This window comes from Asterias amurensis, chromosome 1 (assembly GCF_032118995.1).
Source record: "Asterias amurensis chromosome 1, ASM3211899v1".
Taxonomy (NCBI): domain Eukaryota; kingdom Metazoa; phylum Echinodermata; class Asteroidea; order Forcipulatida; family Asteriidae; genus Asterias; species Asterias amurensis.
The window spans coordinates 4,843,560-4,866,628 of NC_092648.1; the positions used below are offsets into that span (position 1 = coordinate 4,843,560).

Below are 23,069 nucleotides of genomic sequence, written 5' to 3' on the forward strand. Positions count from 1 at the left end.
GTACACAATGTCTATAAGTGACCGAAGGTGGCGCTATTTCCGTCACTTTTTCCGTTTCTTTTAGAGTTCCCGCCAAAATAGCCTAGTTCAACTGCGTTCGTTTGCGTGGTCGTCTGCAAGATGGCCACACTCCCACAATGGGGTTATCGTTGGATTTTTTTGTTATAAAAAGTTCTCAGTGGAAATATTTACGTTTGGTTATCACTTTTAAAATTGATGGCAATAAAAACTATTGGTTATGGGTATTTAAGCTAAATTTCACTTCAATAATATGGTTATGTAACAGGATATCAGTTTGCATTCCCCCAAATTTGAATCTATTGAAACGCAATTCTAATTCTCAGCTTGAGCATTTCTTCGGATTCTCGGTGATATCTTAAAAACGTGACCACATTTCCAAATGAAGTTTTCATATGATTAATTAGTTTTGTTGTATAGGCCCCCGGGCGGTATGCCTATCATCTAATGGCTTCAAATGGGTGTATGCCTGAATTTGTTTTACATTTATTGGGCAAATTAATTTCGCTTAACTATTAAAATAGTTTAACGGCACAAAGTTTACAATCAAACAAAAGATTACAACATTCAATAATTTGTTATGTATAAAAGTTACTTTTATTTAAATACTTATCTTTAAATCTCTATTGCGATGCAGACTAGAGAATTTTTTTAAATTATTATAATTCATGGAACAGCATTTTCTTTCTGATTATTTTCATGTAACTTAAAAAGAAATTATTATTAGTTCACCAGCTTTATTTTTTATTAAAGGCAAAAACATTCAAACAGAAAAAAATATAATTCCTACAAAAATATCTAGAGACCAATTATATGCTCAAGTTTCACATTTATAGACTTACAATTTTTTTTATTTCAAATATTATTTACATAATTTTCAGACCCCCGTGTTACAGGATACTCTGAACCCAGAGATTCTGCCCCCCCCCATACAGCGAACTGTGAACAAACTTCTTCTGAAAACGCCTTTTGAACCAACCTTCTTCAGTGCATGGTAGTTCCAAACAAGGGGGTGGGGGGGGGGCACACAGAATCTCCAGGTGACAGATTTCCCTTTGACACTGGAATACATGACCGATCTAATCACTTATCAGTTGCGGGAAGACTGCAAACACACATCTTTGATAAAATGTTTGGAATGTATAGGCTATTTTATTAAAGTTTTTTAAATCGTAACTTGTTTTGTTTTCAAAATCTTAGGTTTTTGCCACATGTTTCATGTTCTTTCTAATGGTGTGAGTTTTGGGGAGTTTTTCCCACAGAAAATCTATGCTAAACCTTTTCACCCTATCACCCTGTTGTTGAAATCATGTTCAGTTATAAAATCATAAAGTCTGTATATTCTATTCATTATGCTCAGAACCACTCTGGGGTTAGTCTATTAAAGGTTTTTTTTCTCCTATCCTTTTTCCTGATTTCAAACCCTTTGGTATTTTATTTTGAAAATTGCTTTAATTGATCATCCTGGCATTTGAAACAGAATAAACTGAACATCTGATGGAAAATTACATTCTGGTAATTAATCACTCAATCTATCAGTCAATCAATCAATCAATCAATCAATCAATCAATCAATCAATCAATCAATCAATCAATCAATCAATCAATCAATCAATCAATAAATCGATCAAACAATCAAGCTGGCTGGTGCAAGATCTGAGAATGCTTCGATAGAACGGCCGGCCGTTGGTGTCAAGTTGTCCCAATACTCCCAGTTGGCCCTGGAAAACAAATTAACAATAAAATGAATAATAATAACTGGTTCTTTATAGCACATTTTGCATTTTACAACAACCGTATTATTGTGTTTTACATTAGTGGTCAATGGGTCAATAAAATTCCTGTAATTTTATTGTTTGGCGCTATAAAGGCTTTTTCATACACAATCAACCTCTACCCCATTCCCCTGGGTGAAGAGAAGCAAGTATAAAGCAACTTGCTCAAGGACGCAATTGGAGGAAACCATGTCGTTGATAATTTTTTTAATGAATCCAAAATGATTCACGGGGTAGAACGGGGCCTTTTTAATCTAAATATCCACAATTTCAATATCCACAACACAAGGGGGCGGGTGTTCAGGGTTGATTCACTTACTTTTCCGCATAAGTTTTGACCGCACAGAGGGCAAGACTTTTCCACGAGCCCAGGGCACCAGCACTAGGTGGATGGTGACCTCGCTCTTCAGCCAACTGCCAACCAGACAAAAGGAAAACACAATAAACCAATTTTTTTATACACATTTTTCTCAGGCATAATAATAATAATAATAATAACAACCGTACTTCTATAGCACCTAACACCTCCAAAAGAAAGTCTCTAAGCGCTCAGAGGAAAACAAAAGAATACTTAAGCATATGAAGATTTAAATAGATATGTTTTGAGAAGAGTCTTGAAACTTGAGATCGTGGTGGCTTGTTTGATGTGTAGAGGGAGATTGTTCCATAAGTGAGGTGCAGCAAATTGATAACTATGTTGACCTTATGCTTTGGTGGTAACTTTAGGGATAACGAGGGTGTCTTTGTTAGCAGAACGGAGGTTTCTAGTAGGAGTGTATTGGACGGGACGGCATGAAATTAAGTAGGCTTTAAATTCCTAAAGTCTATTCTTAAGTTGATCATCTTTCAAAACGAAAACAAATCATTTCCCCATGACTTTAACTAACAAAGTAACCTCAAACGCCATTTTGAGAGTGGGCACACTACTGCGCCACTAGTCCTATAAGCCTTTTTGAGATATGGCAGACACAATACTACAACACTATGAGGTTTGAGTAAATAGTTTGTCTGTATACACCCAAGTCATACGGTGTACTCCTAAAGCGTCCACCATACCTCAAAAAGGCCAACTAGGTTTGTGAGTATTAACCAAACCAAGCCCTTCTGAATGAGATTGTAACCAGGGAATAGAGCAGTGTGAACAACCAATCCTGTATTTTGTCTTAAAGCCATTGGACACTTTTGGTGAACAGTATTATCCAAAGGCCCACACTTCGTGTATCACAACTTATGTATAAAATAACAAACCTGTGAAAACTCCAATGACCGATTGAGCCTAAATTTGCACAGGTTTGTTATTTTATATACAAGTTGTAATACACGAAGTGTGGCCCTTTGGACAATACTGTTTACCGAAAGTGTTCAATGGCTTTGCAATTGACAAGTAGAATATCAGTGATGCATACCTCTTCTGCTATTGCTTTGATATGGTGTGGCTCAAATCCACAACATCCTCCAATGTAACGAACTCCCAGCTCATAAGCCTCTCTAGCAAAATGATGAACATCAATACGGGTTAAAGCACGAGGCTCCATTGCTGCATAACAAAAAGAGAAAACAGTTTACTTGTCAGCAAACCTATTAGCCTTTCGTCAAGGCCATCATGGCTTGGATAGCTTCGTAGAACTGCGGTCCTTAGCGACTGGAATGGGAGACCAAACACGCTCGTGGCGCAGCCATGAGGGCCCTCCTGGCTTCGCCACAAGTGAGTGTTGTCTCGGGTTCCAGTGGCATGGGACCGCAGCTCTACGAAGCTATCCAAGCCAAAAAGGTCTCGACAAAAGGCTACATTGAACCAGGTATGTAGTTAAACAGAGGGTCTCCTGTTCATCTATTGTCATTGGTCTTGGAATACCTCTATAGACTTTTGAGGCCAGTTTGAATAGTTTTGGTTTTGTTTTGAACATCATTCAGGAAAATAAGATTTTCTTATTAATTTCAAATTGCACAAAGTTATCTGTCTCATAATAAAATGTAGTCTGTTCCTCACAAGCTTCAGCTTACTTGCACATCGTCCTGACTCACTTCTTATAATATTTTTAATTTGATTGTATTGTACTGCTATAAATTTGTCCTAATTTGTGTTTTCTTATTTTAAGTATATGGAATTCATATACGGATTTCATTGAATTGAATAGACCTTTATCATGGTATAGCCATCTTGATTTTACTCCATTCCAACTCGTTGAAACCAAACTGAGGTTGTACAATAGTAGTATGGTTCCATGTTTGCGCAATGAATCTTAACATTCATGCTGTTATTGGAAACAGGGAACATGACCAATATTGTGACTGCGTGATAAAGGTCTAGCGAAATTGACTCAAGCACCATCTAAATGCCTCACCATAAGGGAACTGTGGTAGCGCCTCGTAGCCCATTGGATGTGCTTCGGTGCCTGGATCTTGTGAATGGTAACCAAAAGGTTGGACCATGAGATACGTCTGGAGTCCCGCCTTCTCCAGGCCTTCCTTCATCAGGGCCATGGATTTGAGGCAGATGGATGGATCATACAAGCAGTTCACACCTACTAGGCTGGCACCTACGTTAACAAACAAAATGAAGAAATCATTTGTATGGCTTGCCTTGCTATCTTACCTTAGCAAAAAAAAACAAGGATATCAAGGTTCCGATTTAATAAAGCTGCTGAGCAAAAAATACCTAGCAAAAGTTGAGTGGGGCACCAGACACAACAATGTAAACTTCTTGTTTGGGGGTGGCCATCAGGGAAAAAGGCAAACGAATAATTTAGGACAACTAGCTAGGAGTCAAATACAAAGCTTGTCGAAAGGCAGTACTGTGATTCATTGCAATGCATGCACTCTCTCATGACACCAGCATGAGTATACCGAGTGATATGCCTGTGTTTTTATTTAAAAGAGAACTCGGGGAAAGTACTGTAGGGTAAAACCAAAATTACTATTCCATAAAGTTACCTGCTTTAGCCATTCGGACGGCACAATCCTGAACGGAGACGCCAGTGTGGTCACCACTTGGAGGTAGACGCATAGTACATGCTACTGGGATGCCCATCTCGACCATGGTTTCTATCGCCCACTCAGCCTCTTCCACTTTCTTAAAAAACTGTTGGTATTCAAAAGTAAAAAGGGGTCATTTGGTCTTTTCTTGTTTTCTCTTTACCTTTCTTTTTATTAGTCTGAAGCCTGGTTCATACTTCCTGCAATTTCAAATGCGAAACGAAGTTTGACGCCACAAATTCGCGCGAACATTTTGTATCAGTTGAAATGTGCTCTTCCGAAACGTGGCGAATTTGTGACGTGAATGCATTCGCATTAGCAGGAAGTAAGAACCGGGCTTTATGGCTTAAATAGTTGTTGAACAGTATATGATTATTTCTTTGGGATGTTCATCTTTTTTTCCGCAAGAAACGTGTATTTGAACATTTGTGAAAACATTGTACCCTTATATAGATTCTGAGAACCTTGGGTTCCTAGATACATTCTTTGAGAACCTCAAATTCCCATATATTTTCTTAAGAAAGTCATGTTTCATATATTTATTTTTTAAAATCTAGGGCTCTCAGATACCTGATTGGTAGCCTCTGGTTCCCAGATACGTTAATGAGAAATTTTGATTTGAGGACCTGTGGTACCCAAGTACATTTTTGAGAACCTAGGGTTAATTTTGGCGGGCCTCTGGTTCCCATTAACATTCATGATAGTCTTAGATTTGAGAACTTCGGGTACCCAGACGCCTAGACACATTTTCGAGAACCTTGGGTACCAAGTAACATTTTAAGGATTGTCCGGTTCCCGGAGACCGTGGTGTTCAGGCTTTAACCACTGAGACACTTAGACATGTTTGATTAGACTGGTTCACGATATCATACGTTTATTATTGGTCAGACATCTTGGATTGAAACTAATAAACCTAACAACTACAATCAATAGAGGGCGGTATAACAACTCTACAGATACAATGATGCGAGTCTCGGATTTGTGTACATTTGTGGGAACTTTGGGTTCCCAGTTACACTTTTAGGAAATTCGGTTTGCAAGTACTTTGTTTTTCACCCACATTAAACGTGTGCAACGCTAGAAACTTGCACAGACTTTTCCCTTGGATTGCATTATCTCTTTGATTCTGATATACGCCTCTCTTAATACTTATGCATGACATCATAATTCTTACCCCAAAAGAGGCTATTGGCGCACTTCCCCCATCACTTGCAGTGGCTGCGCCCATCGACTCGTTTTGAGTTAGCATTGTGACGTACCTCATGCATAAATATTGAGAGAGGCGTAAATGTTTCCTACTAACCTCGCCAAGAAGGAAATCCACACCCTTCTCTTTGAACATTGACATCTGCTTTCTGAACTCGATCTGTGAGTGTTCTTTGCCTTTATGAAAGCTGATTTCCGATAAAGGAGACACCGAGCCAGCAACTAGTGCACCGCCCTCTTGTGCCACACCTTGAGCAATGTCGATGGCAGCAGCATTGACTTCTGCAGCAGTCTGTGAAAAAACACAGACAACACATTGACAAAAACATGACAAAATCCTAATGCTTCTTCGAATGCAAGTTCATCTCTAATAATTGCACTGTCCACACACGCAAACAAAAGTTAATAATTTTGCCCGAGTTTTATGCACATTCAACTCGGGTTTATCTCGATTGCTATAATAGTGAAGGTCCAGTGGAACCTGGCCCACTTCTGGGTCCCGTTGAACCTGACCCACTTTTTGGTCCCGTGGCACCAGAACCACTTCTTGGTCCACTAGAACCTGGCCCACTTATGGGTCAGGCTGACTTGGAGTCTGTGTTAAAATGGATCATAAAATGGTCAAATTGCCTAAACCTGATTTTAAATGCAATAGACCTTTATGCACATAAAGCTATTTCAATAGGGCGCCCTCACCTAGAGGTCAAAAGGAGGGTGTTCATTGGCCATTCCTGTGCGATGCGCGTACAAATCTGAGCATTTCGATTGTTTCGTCACCATTTGACCTCTAAGATGGCGGCTGGATGATGTCAATGCACATAAGGTCTATTTGATTTAATAAGATTCCGGCTTAGTTTGGCCCAGAAATGGTTCAATTCTGCCAGTGAGTGTTTAGAGGGTAATCCTGGGCAGCAAGGGAGCCTTAATTGTCACTTTCCATTCTTTATCCAAATCCCTCACTGCTGACAATACCTCCCCACCAAAAGGTCATGTTGGTGTAGAGGGGTCTTGCCTTTCCTTCCACCTCTGGGAACAACAACAACAACAACAACAACAACAACAGCTGCAGCAGCAGCAGCAACAACAACAAAAATAACAACAACAACATTATTTACCAGAGTCTTCATGTTGATATTGTTGTTTTGTGCGGCCGGTACGTTGTCATACACGGCTGAGGCCACATGCTGTAGTTGCTCATCTGATGAGTAGAAGGTAAATGTCTGCAACACGTCAGAGCCGTTTCGTATGAACTCTCGATGAAGCTGGCGAACTGTCAAACATTTCATACATAAATTCATAGTTGTTATTTTTTTTTAAGGGCTCCAAGATCTATTCAGTTTTGTGATCAGGATATAATAATAAGGGCTTCTATAAGGAACATATCCGTCACTTGGTGATGCTCAATGTATTGTTGAACTGGAAGTATAAGACCAATTCCTTTACATAGCATCATGTAATGGTCTTCAATGCTGCGCAATAGACCTTATGCATTGACATCATCCAGCAACCATCTTAGTGGAAAAATGGTGACGAAACAATCGAAACGCACAGATTTGTACGCGCGACACACAGGATTGGCCAATGAACAACCTCCTTTTGATATCTAGGTGAGGGCGCCCTACTGAAATGACGTCATGTGCATAAGGTCTATATTAAGCCAATGAAACCAGGAACACTAGGCGAACTTATGTGCATTTCACAACACACAGGACCAACAGCTTCACGTCTCATCCGAAGAACACAGCAACAGTCTTGCTTGACACACAAGCGTCATGACTTGGACTCTAACCCACACTCTGCTGAACAGATACATCAGAGCTTGAGCCAGGTGCTCTTATCCGCTGGGCCATGACAGACCATAAGATAGGGTCATTATTCTTGTGTTTCTGCTTAGCAGAGTGTGGATTCCAGACCTGGCCCAATGACATTCAGTTTTCTAGAACAATAAGTAGCTAAAAAAGCACAATGGTATTATAGCTTAATAGCCAAACTACATGTACATATTTCCAAGAACAACTCGTGACTGATGTATCCTGCTTGTTTCTGCTTATCAGAACATTTTTAAAGCAATATTCTCTGCTTAAGCAGCTCTAATAACTGGGCCCTGGTCTTGGCATTCATTTTATTTATTAAAATGAATTTATATAGTGCACTTTCCAAAAATGCCAATGCACTTGACAATCAAAAATGAAATCAAATACAATTAAAAGTAAAAAGCACACAGTCAAACATCACAAGAAACAGCACTTTAACCATTATTGCTTCGTCCTTCGGATGCGACTAAAAGCTGTCGGTTCGGTGTGTTGATATTGACAGCTATCAATTCAAGTAAAAGACCCCAGTACATCTCATCGCTAAGAGAAGGGGTTCACTCGGTGTGTCTGGATGACATTGTGTTTATTTCCAATCATTAAATTAAAATATGAATTTCAAAGAAAGAAGAAGAAGAGAATACGGGAAGGGGGAATAACAAATCTCGAAATTCACGATAGAATGGTGTTAAACATAATTTTATTTCATATTTCAAAGCCGAAGCCATTTCTCATACTTTCAACAGTCTCTCTTGCTCGTAGCTTGATAAATCATCTTCATTCACAGTGATTTGGGATTCATTTAATGTCCAAATACTCAATTAATACCCTTCTAATAAAAAAGTCCTTTGCAGTGCTATATAATACCAATGAATAGCTTAAATGTGAATGTAAAGTAAATATACATTATGTGAGTGTAAATGGAAAAACAAGTTTACAACATTGAAAATTATTTCATTAAAACTGTTTCATTACTCTGGTAATTTATATTCTCAAAGTCCAGCTTCCAAATGGGTACACATGAAGAAGAAACGCTGTGAGTTCAATGCACAGTGACCCATATCACAGTCATTCAGGCAGCAACTGGGGTAACACTACCCCCCTCCCCCCCCCCCCCCCTGCTTCTATTGCATCTAAGGTATTCAGATGGAACGTTCAGTTCAATCCACCTCACCACACAGTAATTCTGGTCCTGGTTCATGTAATTTTTTTATGCACAATCTCCACATATCAGGATCTACTCAGACAGGTGATGAGCTGCAAAGTATACATATAAAGTGAGCCCCCTGATGATGTTACCCGTAAATCCCAATAGTTGGTGCTTGTCGAATATCTTGTGGTCGTTTTGAGATGAACGAGTTGTTCACCAGTGTCAGAAGGGCATGTATAATGGTTTTATATGTATGTACGTCTGATTTAACTGCGAATCTCCAGAACCGACAAGGCCATGTGAAACGATACAAGGTCAAAGGTGATTATGGACAGATCTCTGGCAGAATTCTACAGCCTGGTAGTGTGATGTTCATGTTAACAGACCCCCTCCTCAAAAGATATTGTTTACAATGTAAAGCAAGTGAGAGATGCGACAGGTAGGGGGCGTTCACACACCACATTTTTCAGCACGTTAACGCAATTCCATTTATGCCATTTGGGATAGATACTACTGATGACAGCACATCTTTCTGCAGACATTGCATTCTTATGATGGTGCCATTCGGCACGATACTTCACATCATTGGTGTCTCCAATGCACTCCCAAAACCCTTCATTGTCGTCACTAGTAGGACTACAACCAATCCACACAGGCGCTGCCAAGTCGAAAAGGAAATCGTGTTCCTCTTTTGAGTTAGGTGTGGCAAGATGTGCCTGGAGGTCTTGGCAGCTTCTCACACCTTTAATACAGCTAAGGGGAGAGTTTAACCTCTTGTAGCACGACCGTTCCCACAGTTGCCATCCTGCCATGCAAGGGCCGTAACCGACGGCATGTGCGACCGGCTGAACAGACCGCATGACAAACACTATCAAAGTGACAATTACCACAGCAGTATACTTCATGATTGTAGAATGAAGCAACAGGTCGACGAGAATTTGCAACTGTTAAATTGTTCACCTTGTTGCCCCGCCAGACAAGAGTCAAGTCTGAAACAAACAAAGACAGTTCTCACCTGGAACACACGACTCAAAGATGCAACCTGTTGTTTACACGAACACACAATCAGTATTGGGCATCTTTTCCACTTCCTCTCAATTTTGTGGAAACCAAGAGACAAATATGCTTTGTCCTTGCAGCATGTACAGCCACTTTTTAAATGGTGCTAACTATTTTTTTATGTACAGTGCCGCCTTTCCCTTGAATAGTGATCTTTGCATAAGCTATACTGTTTTAAGTGCATTGCTCATTATTTATTTACTAGTTACCAATTGTCTGGAATATAAATAATACAAATATTGGATGCATGAGTGCACTGTCGCAGAAAACAAAAGGTGAAATGTGCCATTCCGCGAGGCGAGGTCGGGTGAAATGGATTCTTCACCGAGTTATTATATTCTGAGACAAAGCAGAAACGAAATTATTCGAATTTTTTTTTGATTTTTGGGGTTGAACAAAGAATTGACTAGAGTGAGATTCCAACCAACGACCTCCGGATTAACGTGCCGGCGCTCTACCAACTGAGCTATCTAGCCCTATATTGGCGGTGTCCCGATTTTGTCAATATCTTTGTTCGGGGGTGCCAGTCAGAAGCCATACAACCGTTAACTGCCGTGTAGCCAGGGATCACACCCAAACTACGATACAACCTGGGAAGCGGCAGCTAGGGGATCACCTTAAGGGGATGCAACTTTTTGTTTCAGATATCAATATAAACCACAAGGGAAACTGACAGAGTAAATTTGTAAATGATTTTTGGGGTTGAACAAAGAATTGACTAGAGTGGGATTCCAACCAACGACCTCCGAATTAACGTGCCGGCGCTCTACCAACTGAGCTATCTAGCCCTATATTGGCAGTGTCCCGATTTTGTCAATATCTTTGTTCGGGGGTGCCAGTCAGAAGCCATACAACCGTTAACTGCCGTGTTGCCAGGGATCACACCCAAATTACGATACAACCTAGGAAGCGGCAGCTAGGGGATCACCTTAACGGGATGCGACTTTTTGTTTCAGATATCAATAGGGAAACTGACTGGGTAAATTTGTGAATGATTTTTGGGGTTGAATAAAATTTGTTTTATAACACCCACATGGATCCTTGATGATTCATTTGTTTCACAAGAAACACGTAATAATGATACACAAAATCTTGTCCATCCAGAACTCTGAGAAATCTAAAAACCCCTTCTAAATAGTGGCTGACTCAGTGTAGACACTTAGACACCAACCTTGTCGGGCGCGGGGGGTGAACCAACCCAATTATTTTTTCGGAAAGACGAGAACCGTTATTTTTCATTTTGACGCTGCGAAGTATCAAAATACTCTATATTTATCAATATAGGACTCCTATAATCAATATAGAACTCCAGACCTATATAAATTGATTGCAATTTACGAATCGCGGCATACAGGCCTATAACATTGCAAAATAAAGTGTGACGCGTGACGCGAGTTCCACCAGTCAATGAAAAGGATCTATGAGTATGGTATACAAAATTTACTAACACTGCGTGTGGATGGTTTTGTGTACAAATTCAAATCAGGGACCTATAACAAGTGGACAATAGGGTTCCCAGTTGGATGAAGGTCCGCGGGTGGAAAGTATGTATTAAACCAATGGGAGTTCGCCAAAAGGTACCAAACTGACGACTCTAACACCCGATTGAGTTTTGGCATAGAAAGGGCGTCCAAAACCAATGGAGATGTGCAATTAATGGGAGAACAAAGAAAACTCTCAATAGACTTGCATGAGCTAACTGCCATCTTTGAGGAATCGTGTACGCGTGAAAGGCTATCATTGGCTGAGAGTTGTGCGCAGCATGTGTACATGCGTACATGTTTCCATTGTTTTACATCAAAGATGGTGGTTAATGGGGTCATGTGCAATCTATCTATATCACTGTTAACAATGCTTTCAGAGCAACATCCCAGAAGACGTCATGAAAATTGAGCTTTGTATACTTTACACAACTCTTCTGATGATGTCATCCTATAATTAACCTGCTTCTGGGTGTAGGACACAAGCCTCCGGAGTCCATGCACCAGCAGTTGCATATCCCCTCTTCTCCATGGTCAAAATGAAGCTGCCATCACCCACCACAACCCCCTCAGCCAAACGCTCCAACAATCCCTTCAAAGAAGAAATATAAAAATGTCTTTGGTATAATATACAGGGGTACCAAGTGCGCCCTCAGTGTTGCTATTACGTCATAGTGTCATTTGTGTGTTTATTATAGTAGACTTCTGTATGGGCTCCCTGATAAAGATCTCCTTAAAATTCAACATGTACAGAACACTGCTGCTTGCTTGCCTCGTTTGTTATCTGCCTCGTTCCAATCATATTACACCAGCACTAGTGCAATTGCATTGGCTCCCAATGAAGTTTTGTACAGTTAAAGCAAAAAATACGTTAACTTTCAAGGCTGAAACCAGTCAATCTCCTGCTTATTTATCTGAACTTGTTCACCATTAGTCCCCTACTCAGACTTTACGACCATCTCAACAGTCATTGCTATCATACAACTACCAGAGCTTATTTCATTTTTTTAATGGCGGCAGATCTTTTTCACATGCTGCACCGTTTCTTTGGAATAGTCTTCCTGTGCATATTCCCAGGATACATGTAGTTCTTTACATTGTTTTTTAAGTCTCTGTTGAAAACTCATTTTGTTTTTCAAAGCTATTTTTTGTAATCTGCTTATTTGTAATGTGTACCTGTCTCTCATTTAATATCTCTTTATGCGCTTTGAGGTTTTTCCCATTAGGCGCTTTTACAAATAAATGCCTTATTGATGATTAGACTGGTCCCATGTTTTCATCAACAAGGATAAAGACGCAGGTGTTGGCTTATAAATGTACACACATATACATTATATGATGAGAACTGTGATCTCCAGAACCATGAAGGCCAATTTTGTTTGTTTGTTTGTTTGTTTGTTTAGATGATATTCCCCTTAAGGGAACTCGGCAAACTCGCACAAGGGGTTATAAACACCAAGCTGGCAACAGCCAATCTCTCTCAAAAAAACATTGGTTTAATGCTATGATTATGAATTGCACAAATCAAGAAATTGTGGTTCCGTAACTAGACGACAATATTTAATCTAGTCATTGTGAAATCAGCGGTTAGTTGGGGGATTTGAACACACAACCTTGTGATTGAAGTCATGCTGTCTAACCACATGACAAGTGAAATGATGTGTGCATGGTCAAAGGTGATTATTGACATGAGCTCAACGGCAGATCTGGTGCATATTTTACGACCCTCGAAGTGTGAGGTCAGATGTTCAGGTATATTTAGTTGACATTTATACAGAGGACTAACAACAAAAGGAATAAGAAACGAATTGAACCACGTAGCAACCAATCATTTTTTTTAGAAAACCTATGATAATAAAATTTACACAATGGTATCAAAGCTATAAAGGACAGAACTACTGTTTACCCTTTGATCATCTTGAACATTGTAACATTTTGACCTTTCCACCTCCAATGGTTTAAGGTTTGAGATTTCAGTTTGGAATAAAAATACAATGCGTATCTCCAAATTGTTCTGTTCATGCATTTTTAACATGACCGTCCCTACAAAATCATTAAAAACGGTGACGATTTGTATAAGGTTGAAACGTTATTTATCTAAGAAGTAGACCTACTTTTTTGGGTTGTTCCATCTTTGCAGTTGACCACCGTGAAGCCCAAGTAGACACAATGTCCCAAAGATTATAGTCCTGTGGCGACTACATGCATGGATGTAATTCTGTGTAGGCCTAGCCTACTGATGGTTCAGTATTCATGTAACCATTACGACATCATTTACTCAGTGGGCCCACATATACACATATAGGCCCCCCTCCTAAGCATTGATAAGAGTAAGAGCATGATTGATTGATTGATTGATAAGACCGAGGTTCATAAGTAGTGGACCCACCACTACTACATAGACCTTATCGCAAATACCAATGCGCAAGCGCAGACTGTTGAATGAGGTGCATTGTGGGATATATATGAATCAAATTTGTAATCAGCTAGACCACAATGCACCTAATTCCAAGCTTTACGCGCGCGCCCCGGTATTTGCGAAAAGGTCTATGTACACATTATTTCGGAAAGCGCCCTCTAGTTTCAAATTCTTGTGATTTACTTTTAAGTTAAAAAATTAAGGGCGGTGGCATATTGTATGGATTATTTTGTATTTGCTTGTCAAATGAAGTGAGTTGTATACTGTCAAGTATGAAAGAAGATTCGTAGCAGGTGGAATGAACCCTGGGGATGGATTTCTCAAAGAGAACACCCCCGTGTTAACCCCTGATTTATAATCACTTATTTATGAATAATACAACAAAGTATTAGTGTTTAGTTGGTGTTTAATTGATTGATTATTATTGTGTTAATGTTCTCATGATACAATTTTAATAAGGTTCTTTATGTGAATTTTATTATGCATGTTCAGTCCCTCCTCCATGGTCCAAAATGCCGAATAAGTAAGATTATACATTTTGAGTTGTCAATAGGGGGCGGTATATAAGATGAGTGGTATACTCTCAAAAATGATCACGACTTTCAAATAATATAAGCAACTGAATCACTAACCGATTACTGGAGTCGATATTTTGAAAGAACACTAATTTTTGCAAATGTAACGCTAATCTATAGGCAAAAGTTGCATGGAGTTGGAATCGATTCTCAACAAGAATCGATTCTTTTATTACTTCGGCAATGAATGACGAATTGTCAAATCACCAAACTGCTAAAATCTAACCTCGTCCCAAGAGTGTGTCGCGCAGTAAGTAGTTGATCGCTTTCTCACTACTGGAAACCATGGGTGAGAGGTTGAGACTGGTCCCCTGTTTTTATATCCGCTGGCCTCGATGTGTTCAGGCAAGCTGGGTTTTAAAACGTGCGCGCGCATAAAGCAAGGGGTTTTTCTACGAGGCAAAAGCATGTGACAAAAAAGCACGAACAGTATGCAAGGTAAAATTCCATTATTTTCCTCATTTTATGACAGTTTTTCTTTTATGTGCAATGCAGAATAACAATTAATATATGTTGGTGCTTACTTCTCTTAAAATATTAAAACCGGTTCTCTGGCATAGCTTTTTCTGAAAAGATTACAAAAATATTGATGTCGGGATTTTCGCCAGCGAAATTTGTTTTTTAAGTGGTAGACTGCAAGTCGACCGAAAGACTTTTATTTTAACAGAAATATTTCCAAATTTGTAATGCTCTTTGAACATGTGTAATGTAATCAGGGCCCAATTTCATTGGAACTGTTTAAATAAAAAATAGTTGCTTTTCATTTAACTGTTTTCTGCTAAGCAAAAATAAGCGAAATGACCACAGTCAAACTGCACACTCACCAGTGACCAGTCATCACACGTGTGTACTATTTTGGATGGTAACTTGGATGGCGCCACCACTTTTTCATTCGATATGAAATAATGGATAACTTTCCGTATGGCGCCACCACTTTTTCACTCATTTTTACAAAAAGGGATATGTCAATCAGGTAAATTAGATACTATATTATTTTATTTCGAATGAAAAAGTGGTGGCGCCATACGGAAACTTTTCCGAAATAATAGTATCTAATTTACCTCAATGAGATATCCCTTTTTGTAAAAAAGTGTGAAAAAGTGGTGGCGCCATACGGAAAGTTATCCGTTTTTTGGAAAAGTTTCGGTATCACGCCACCATTTTTTTATTCAATATGAAACAATACTAAAGTATCTGATTTTAAGCAAGACACTTAGGGCAGTGGACACTAATTATACTATTGGTAATTATTTGAAATAAAAATTATCATAAAACTTTACTTGGTAACGAGTAATGGGGAGCTGTTTTTACTATAGTATAAAACGTTGTGAGAAACGGCTCCCTCTGAAGTAGTTAACAAGAAAGAAGTAATTTTTCACAAATTTGATTTCGAGACCTCAGAATTAGATTTTGAAGTCTCGAAAGCAAGCATCTGAAAGCACACAACTTCGTGTGACAAGGGTGTTTTTTCTTTCATTCTTATCTCGCAACTTTGACGACTAATTGACCTAAAATTTTCACAGGGTTGTTATTTGTTTAAAGACACTGGACACTATTGGTTATTGTCAAAGGCCAGCCTTCTCACTTGGTGTATCTCAACATATGCATAAAATAAGAAACCTGTGAAAATTTGAGCTCGATAGGTCGTCGAATTTGTGAGATAATGATTAATTAATCAAATTTATTAAACTAGTTAATTTGTTTAAAATAAATACCAAAATACAAAATATCAGCTTCATGACCGAATAATTCTAGATTGAATGGAAAACAGATGGGAAAAATTACCTCTTCACTTAGTATGTATCACAGCACTGGGGCCCAACAATATTTTGTGGACAAGTTTTACTGCATTATTTCTATTACTTTTAAATAATTTCAGATGAATTTAAAGGGTCCAAGAAATGTCTCTGAAATGGCACCAGAGAGTATCTCTGACATTAAGTTTTCCCAGGGCCCTACAGTGGGCCCAGGACCCCATGCATAATGGCATCGCGCTACGCGACCCCAATTTAAAAGAAGTATTCAAACCGGCCACTTGAATTTTGTTCACCTGCTCAGCAAAAACTGTGGACAACCCTGTTAATTTACAATGTACTATGACTACAACCTTGATCATAGAATAATTGGTGATAATACAAATCTTGGGGTGTTATTTGTATGCTTTGTTTTTCCTTCTTCCAAAAATGGTAACAAATTTTAGCAAAGTTTCAACAGGTCACCTATGTCCTAAAAACACAGTTGAAATTCTACATGATTTTTTTGTTATAATTGTGGGCCCATGCAGCATCATGTTATCTTCTCGACTTTTTTTTATGCAGTGTCAACCGACTTGGATGAAAGAGGCTTGTTACCACTAAAAGATGTGTCCCTCCAGTGTGAAGCATGCAAGCACGTAGGCAAGGAACAGCGTGTTACAGCTACAACCTCAAGTTGCCCAGGTGAGTCAATTTATAAAACTTTCTTCTTCAGTTGATGCTTAAAGCGTTGGACACTATTGGTAATTTTCAAAGACCAGTCTTTTCACTTAGTGTATCTCAATGTATGCATAAAATAACAAACCTGTGAAAATTTGAGCTCAATCGGTCATCGAAGTTGCGAGATAATAATGAAAGAAAAAACGCCATTGTCACACGAAGTTGTGTGCGTTTAGATGGTTGATTTCGAGACCTCAAATTCTAAACTTGAGGTCTCGAAATCAAATTCGTGGAAAATTACTTCTTTCTCGAAAACTATGTCACTTCAGAGGGAGCCGTTTCTCACAATGTTTTATACCATCAACATCTCCTCATTACTCGTCACAAAGTAAGGTTTTATGCTAATAATTATTTTGAGTAATTACCAATAGTGTCCACTGCCTGTAATAGTAGGCTCACAGTTTTGGACTTGTCACTCAGTGCTTTTTTATTTTACAACCAACTTTTAGGCAATTCAACTGCAGAGATGCATGAAAAATTAAGATTTAATGTTTGCTATTACCAAACCAGGGTTCAATTTCATTAGGCTGGCAAGCACAAATATTTGCTTAGCACAAAAATTGCAAAGCAAAAATAGCTTACCGGCCGGAACAATGCTACCATTTGCTGGACTGGTACTCCTATCGGTTCTTGCTCAGCCAATAAAAGTGCTAAGCAGAATTTTCTGCTTAACAGCTTTATGAAATTTGGCCCTGCAAACTTATTCATGTCTCAATGTAATTAAACATTTAATATACATTGTGAAGTGTTCATAAATGAATTATCCAAAAAGCAAAGATAATTTCCCTCTCAAATAATGTAATTATGTACTCTCCCTTTTCATACGAAATAAATTTGTAAACATGAGCCTCAACTGGTTTGTATTCTGTATTTGTTTGTGATTTGTTTTGTCCAGCTGTGAATAGTCTTAAAGAAACTAAAGTGTTTCTCATCAAAATCCCCTAATTTTGTTGGATTGTACACTAATGATTTATTGATACTTCTTATAGTGTGTAAAGGAAATAAATTTGCCAGATTTAAATAATAATGATAATAGACCGTTTTTATAAAGTGCTTTTTACACACGAGGGGTGTCTCAAAGCACTTCCGACATTATTACCCCTGGTCAATAGGCCTTAAATCATTCCTTAAACCATCTCAGCTCCCTGGGGAGTATACAGCCTGTGTGCAATATATGCACTACTCGTCTAAACCAATCACAAGAACCATCTCTGCCCTCACAGGTTCCCATTTACCCCTGGGTGGAGAGAAGCAATTATAGTTAAGTACGAGCTCAGGGACACAAGTGTCACGACCAGGATTCGAACCCACACTATGCTGAGCAGAAGCATCAGAGCTTGAGTTCGGTGCTCTAATCCACTCGGCCACCTTAATCAATTCATTTCATTATTGTGATGTGTATTCTGTCCAACTGGGAATGTTTGTCTTAATGCCACAATGTGATGATATCAAGCAAAATGAGTTTGTCGACCGAGGTTATTTGCTTTTTCTATACATTTGAAAAGAGCATCATGCTTTAATACTGTTAAAACTCCACATTGATACTTGTACTTTGTTTGGTTTAAAAGTTGTGAAAGTAGAAACTACGAAAGAATGAAAATGAGAAAAAGAAGTTTGAACAAACAGAGGCACATTTTCTTTGAAAGCTATAATTTTAACCTCTTTTTGATGTTATTTATCAGGAAAGAGGTTGCCTAAAAACAAAGATATATTTTGGCGTTTAGATTCATTTGTAATATTATTTTGACACATGAGTTGGGGGCTAGACCCAGTAAAATGCTAAGATGCATTATTCTTGTTACTTGTCATTGTCTCGTTCCACCAAGACAGGGTGATTTACTAAAAAACTGTTTTAAAAAACCAACATGACGAGGGGACACGCATGTTCTTCGATCACTTGATGTCCGTATGTTTGCATTTGATCTCTATTTATTTGGTCTTTGTTCATGCGCCGGATACGCTTACATGACCAGGGAAACTAAATTAATATGGCAGTCGTCGAAACCATGGTTATCATGCTAGAATTGTGGCCTATGTTTCTGTTAATTTGTTTGTGTATGCTTTGTCTATGCTGAGTAGGCTAATGTAGACTCATGGCGCTGGCCCAAAATCCAGACAAGCTTACTGTGGGTTTTTTCTCCATGACCCGCTCCATGATCTTTCACATGCCTGATTATGCTGCAACACATCTTGGGAATTAAAAGATTAGTCACGACTATATCTAGTGCTCGTAGTCATGATTAGTTGAGGTGCAATTCGTCACTTAAAAAATTTCACTAGTTGCACAAGACTACATGTAGCGACATGTAGTGTACATGTACCATCTACATGTAGAAGACCAAATTTCCAGTGTGCATGATGAGTAGAGTGTTTGAGAGGACACAGCCAAATACACTATGGTTTATGTTACAATAAAATTGACCAAAAAAAACTTTGACCCCAACAAGTGATTTGGTTTTATTATTACATGTATGTGCTTTGGCCGTATCCAAATCTTGGATTAAGGCTGTGACTTTTGCTAAGGGTGGTGCTACTAAGTTAACTGACCCCCAAGTTATTTATTGTGTCAAAGTCGTAATCCTTTAGATAGATTTTTGTTTTGTGAAACACAGTTTGATTGTATTGACCTGAAGGCAAGTAACTTATAAAATCAAGGTATAATTATCATGGGGAAAAATAAAACAAATTTTGGACTGGTTTTAAATACATATGCAATTTTGAATTTCTGTTTGTTTGTTAAAAAAATTATCTTGAAAGGAAAGTAACAGCAGATGTTTTTTTAAATACATTAATGATTCTTGTTATTAACTTTATTGTACACAAGTAAGATGCAGATGATGTTTTCTGTGCCTCATTGTTTGCCTTGTAGTTTATGTGTACATGTAGGCCTACTGCAGTGGTCAATTTGGAAATAAATGTAACACTACATTAAACCAAATCATGGTGTTTGACTGTTGCATTGAGGAGGCAATCCCTTAGCTGCTAACCGCATCTGATGAAAGGGTGGAAATCTTTTAGGACTGGTAGTGATCCAGCTATTGCTGAGGTGTATTCAAGCATTCACCTGGAGGTGAACCTAAGCCTCTGATGTCATCCAACCAGAGTGGAGATGTTTTAGGACTGGTAGTGATCCAGCTATGCTGAGGTGTGTTCAAGCATCACCTGGAGGTGAACCTAAGCCACTGATGTCATCCAACCAGAGTGGAGATGATATAGGACTGGTAGTGATCCAGCTATGCTGAGGTGTATTCAAGCATTCACCTGGAGTGAACATAAGCCTCTGATGTCATCCAACCAGAGTGGAGATGATATAGGACTGGTAGTGATCCAGCTATGCTGAGGTGTATTCAAGCATTCACCTGGAGTGAACCTAAGTCACGGATGTCATCCAACCAGAGTGGAGGTGATAACGGACTGGTAGTGATCCAGCTATTCTGAGGTGTGTTCTAGCATTCACCTGGAGGTGAACCTAAGCCACTGATGTCATCCAGCCAGAGTGGAGATGTTTTATAGGACTGGTAGTGATCCAGCTATGCTGAGGTGTGTTCTAGCATTCACCTGGAGAGAACCTAAGCCACTGATGTCATCCAACCAGAGTGGAGGTGATAACGGACTGGTAGTGATCCAGCTGTGTTGAGGTGTGTTCTAGCATTCACCTGGAGAGAACCTAAGCCACTGATGTCATCCAACCAGAGTGGAGGTGATAACAGACTGGTAGTGATCCAGCTATGCTGAGGTGTATTCAAGCATTCACCTGGAGTGAACCATAATCCACTGATGTCATCCAACCAGAGTGGAGATGATATAGGACTGGTAGTGATCCAGCTATGCTGAGGTGTATTCAAGCATTCACCTGGAGGTGAACATAAGCCACTGATGTCATCCAACCAGAGTGGAGATGTTTTAGGACTGGTAGTGATCCAGCTATGCTGAGGTGTGTTCAAGCATTCACCTGGAGGTGAACCTAAGCCACTGATGTCATCCAACCAGAGTTGAGATGATTATAGGACTGGTAGTGATCCAGCTATGCTGAGGTGTATTCAAGCATTCACCTGGAGTGAACCATAAGCCACTGATGTCATCCAACCAGAGTGGAGATGTTTTAGGACTGGTAGTGATCCAGCTATGCTGAGGTGTGTTCAAGCATTCACCTGGAGGTGAACCTAAGCCACTGATGTCATCCAACCAGAGTTGAGATGATTATAGGACTGGTAGTGATCCAGCTATGCTGAGGTGTGTTCAAGCATTCACCTGGAGTGAACCATAAGCCACTGATGTCATCCAACCAGAGTGGAGATGTTTTAGGACTGGTAGTGATCCAGCTATGCTGAGGTGTGTTCAAGCATTCACCTGGAGTGAACCATAAGCCACTGATGTCATCCAGCCAGAGTGGAGATGTTTTAGGACTGGTAGTGATCCAGCTATGCTGAGGTGTGTTCAAGCATTCACCTGGAGTGAACCATAAGCCACTGATGTCATCCAACCAGAGTGGAGATGTTTTAGGACTGGTAGTGATCCAGCTATGCTGAGGTGTGTTCAAGCATTCACCTGGAGTGAACCATAAGCCACTGATGTCATCCAACCAGAGTGGAGATGTTTTAGGACTGGTAGTGATCCAGCTATGCTGAGGTGTGTTCAAGCATTCACCTGGAGTGAACCATAAGCCACTGATGTCATCCAACCAGAGTGGAGATGTTTTAGGACTGCTAGTGATCCAGCTATGCTGAGGTGCATACCTGGAATGAACCTACGCAACTGATAATGCTGAGAGTGATGCAAGTCATGCTGTCACCCCACCAGAGTGGTGAAGTACAACTGTCAGACCAGGAGAAAATCTGAAGGACTATCTATAATGACAACATGTACCATGAACACTGTGTCACCCTCCAGAAAGGAACACAGCCACATTCCTGCAGATCAATGAATTAATGAATTGCTTTGCAAAGATAAGCAACCAGCATGTGATGTTGTGCAGTATAAGGCAAAGACTTGATGTCCAAGACAGCTTGAGGGAACGCTTCAGCTTGGAGAAACCCTGAACTTCATGAGTCATTTAACGTGTGATGGAAATGGAGCCAGACTACCGTAAACTGAAACACAAGAGTCAGCTCCACGACAGTACATGAAAGTGATATCCAAGCATGGAAACAAAACATCAATCCTTGCTCTGCAGAGTTGGACTATGAAGTATACTCAAGTTCTAGAAGTCCTGACATGTTTTTGTGTGTAGCTACATGTACTTGCACATCAAGAGTAATCTTAAGACACTCAGACCGAGCCCAACTTTATAGCTCTGCTTACTGTAGCAAAGAATCGGAGCTTGTGGACGCAGTGTGCTGTGCTTATGTCAAGGGTATTTTACGGGTAAGCGCGAAATTTTGGCTTGTGTGTGTGTACTCCACGTACTACGCTAAAAACACAGCTAGCGTAGAAACCCGGCACTATGGTGATCAAAAGCTCAGAATTCAATAGACATGAAATTGAGCCCTGTAAGAAGGAGAACAAGATGTGATTACTGAATGTATTCTTGCCAAAATGGTAATCTCTTTTTAAAGGGAAGGTATAATTATGTTGATGTAGTTTAATGTTGACTTTATGTACTAACTAGGTATATGTCAAGAGACCTTGCTACATTTCACCCAGCACCAGTAGTTCTAACCCAATTTCAAGGCTCTGCTTACTATGAGTTTATTGTTGCTTGTTAACGTCATGCCAATAAACATTTTTCACTTGGGTATACAGAGCTACATGTATACTGCAAACTTGGCGCTCACCCTGTAAGCAAAGAATGATGGCGGTAAGTGCGAATTTCCGCAGTAAGCAAAGGTAATTTTATACCAAGGATGACAAAACTTATCTTTTCACTAATCTTAAATGTTGTTCCGTTTGAGAGGTACTAAACCACCTCTGCGGGTAGCCAGATTCTGAGTCTGATGTACCAGAGGGATGGGTGGCTGGACAGTTATCTACAAAACTTCATGAACATCTGACCGAAGGCAAGTCACAGGAATCAAATAATGAAAGGGCTGAAGATATAATTTAAAAAAATTGATAACTTGATCAAACAATTTGAAATCGATGCCCGGTATAATAGACTGCTCGGCCATTTTACCCCAAAAGGTTAA

The 23,069-nt window shown here is 39.4% G+C and overlaps 2 protein-coding genes across 6 annotated transcripts in view; one reads left to right on the plus strand and one right to left on the minus strand.

The window, feature by feature from the left end:
* Nucleotides 1–649: 649 nt before the first annotated feature.
* Nucleotides 650–13,851, minus strand: LOC139943351 (betaine--homocysteine S-methyltransferase 1-like). Its single transcript, XM_071940184.1, has 9 exons — nt 13,591–13,851; nt 11,939–12,068; nt 7,091–7,245; nt 6,073–6,267; nt 4,728–4,875; nt 4,139–4,333; nt 3,200–3,330; nt 2,113–2,207; nt 650–1,739 (listed from the first exon to the last, which is right to left on the minus strand). The coding sequence occupies exons 1-9, from the start codon at nt 13,606–13,608 to the stop codon at nt 1,646–1,648; spliced, it is 1,161 nt and encodes a 386-aa protein (XP_071796285.1). The 5' UTR covers nt 13,609–13,851; the 3' UTR covers nt 650–1,645.
* A 946-nt stretch (nt 13,852–14,797) lies between these two features.
* Nucleotides 14,798–23,069, plus strand: part of LOC139943387 (uncharacterized) — a 28,293-nt gene continuing 20,021 nt past the window's right edge. For 3 of the 5 annotated variants that reach the window (XR_011786813.1, XR_011786815.1, XM_071940214.1), the window contains exons 1-2: nt 14,798–14,908; nt 16,789–16,908. The gene's annotated coding sequence lies outside the window, so the exon portion shown is untranslated. Of the gene's footprint in view, nt 14,909–16,788; nt 16,909–22,837; nt 22,941–23,069 lie in introns of all 5 variants that reach the window. The other 2 variants (XR_011786816.1, XM_071940208.1) reach the window with 1 other exon arrangement.

What these genes read in the sequence shown, in the direction of transcription:
- LOC139943351 (XM_071940184.1), bottom strand. An exon ending in TGTCCTACACCCAGAAGCAG is followed by an intron (nt 7,246 to 11,938) that starts GTTAATTATAGG and finishes AATGTTTGACAG; the next exon opens with TTCGCCAGCTTCATCGAGAG. An exon ending in GTCAAAACTTATGCGGAAAA is followed by an intron (nt 1,740 to 2,112) that starts GTAAGTGAATCA and finishes TTTGTTTTCCAG; the next exon opens with GGCCAACTGGGAGTATTGGG.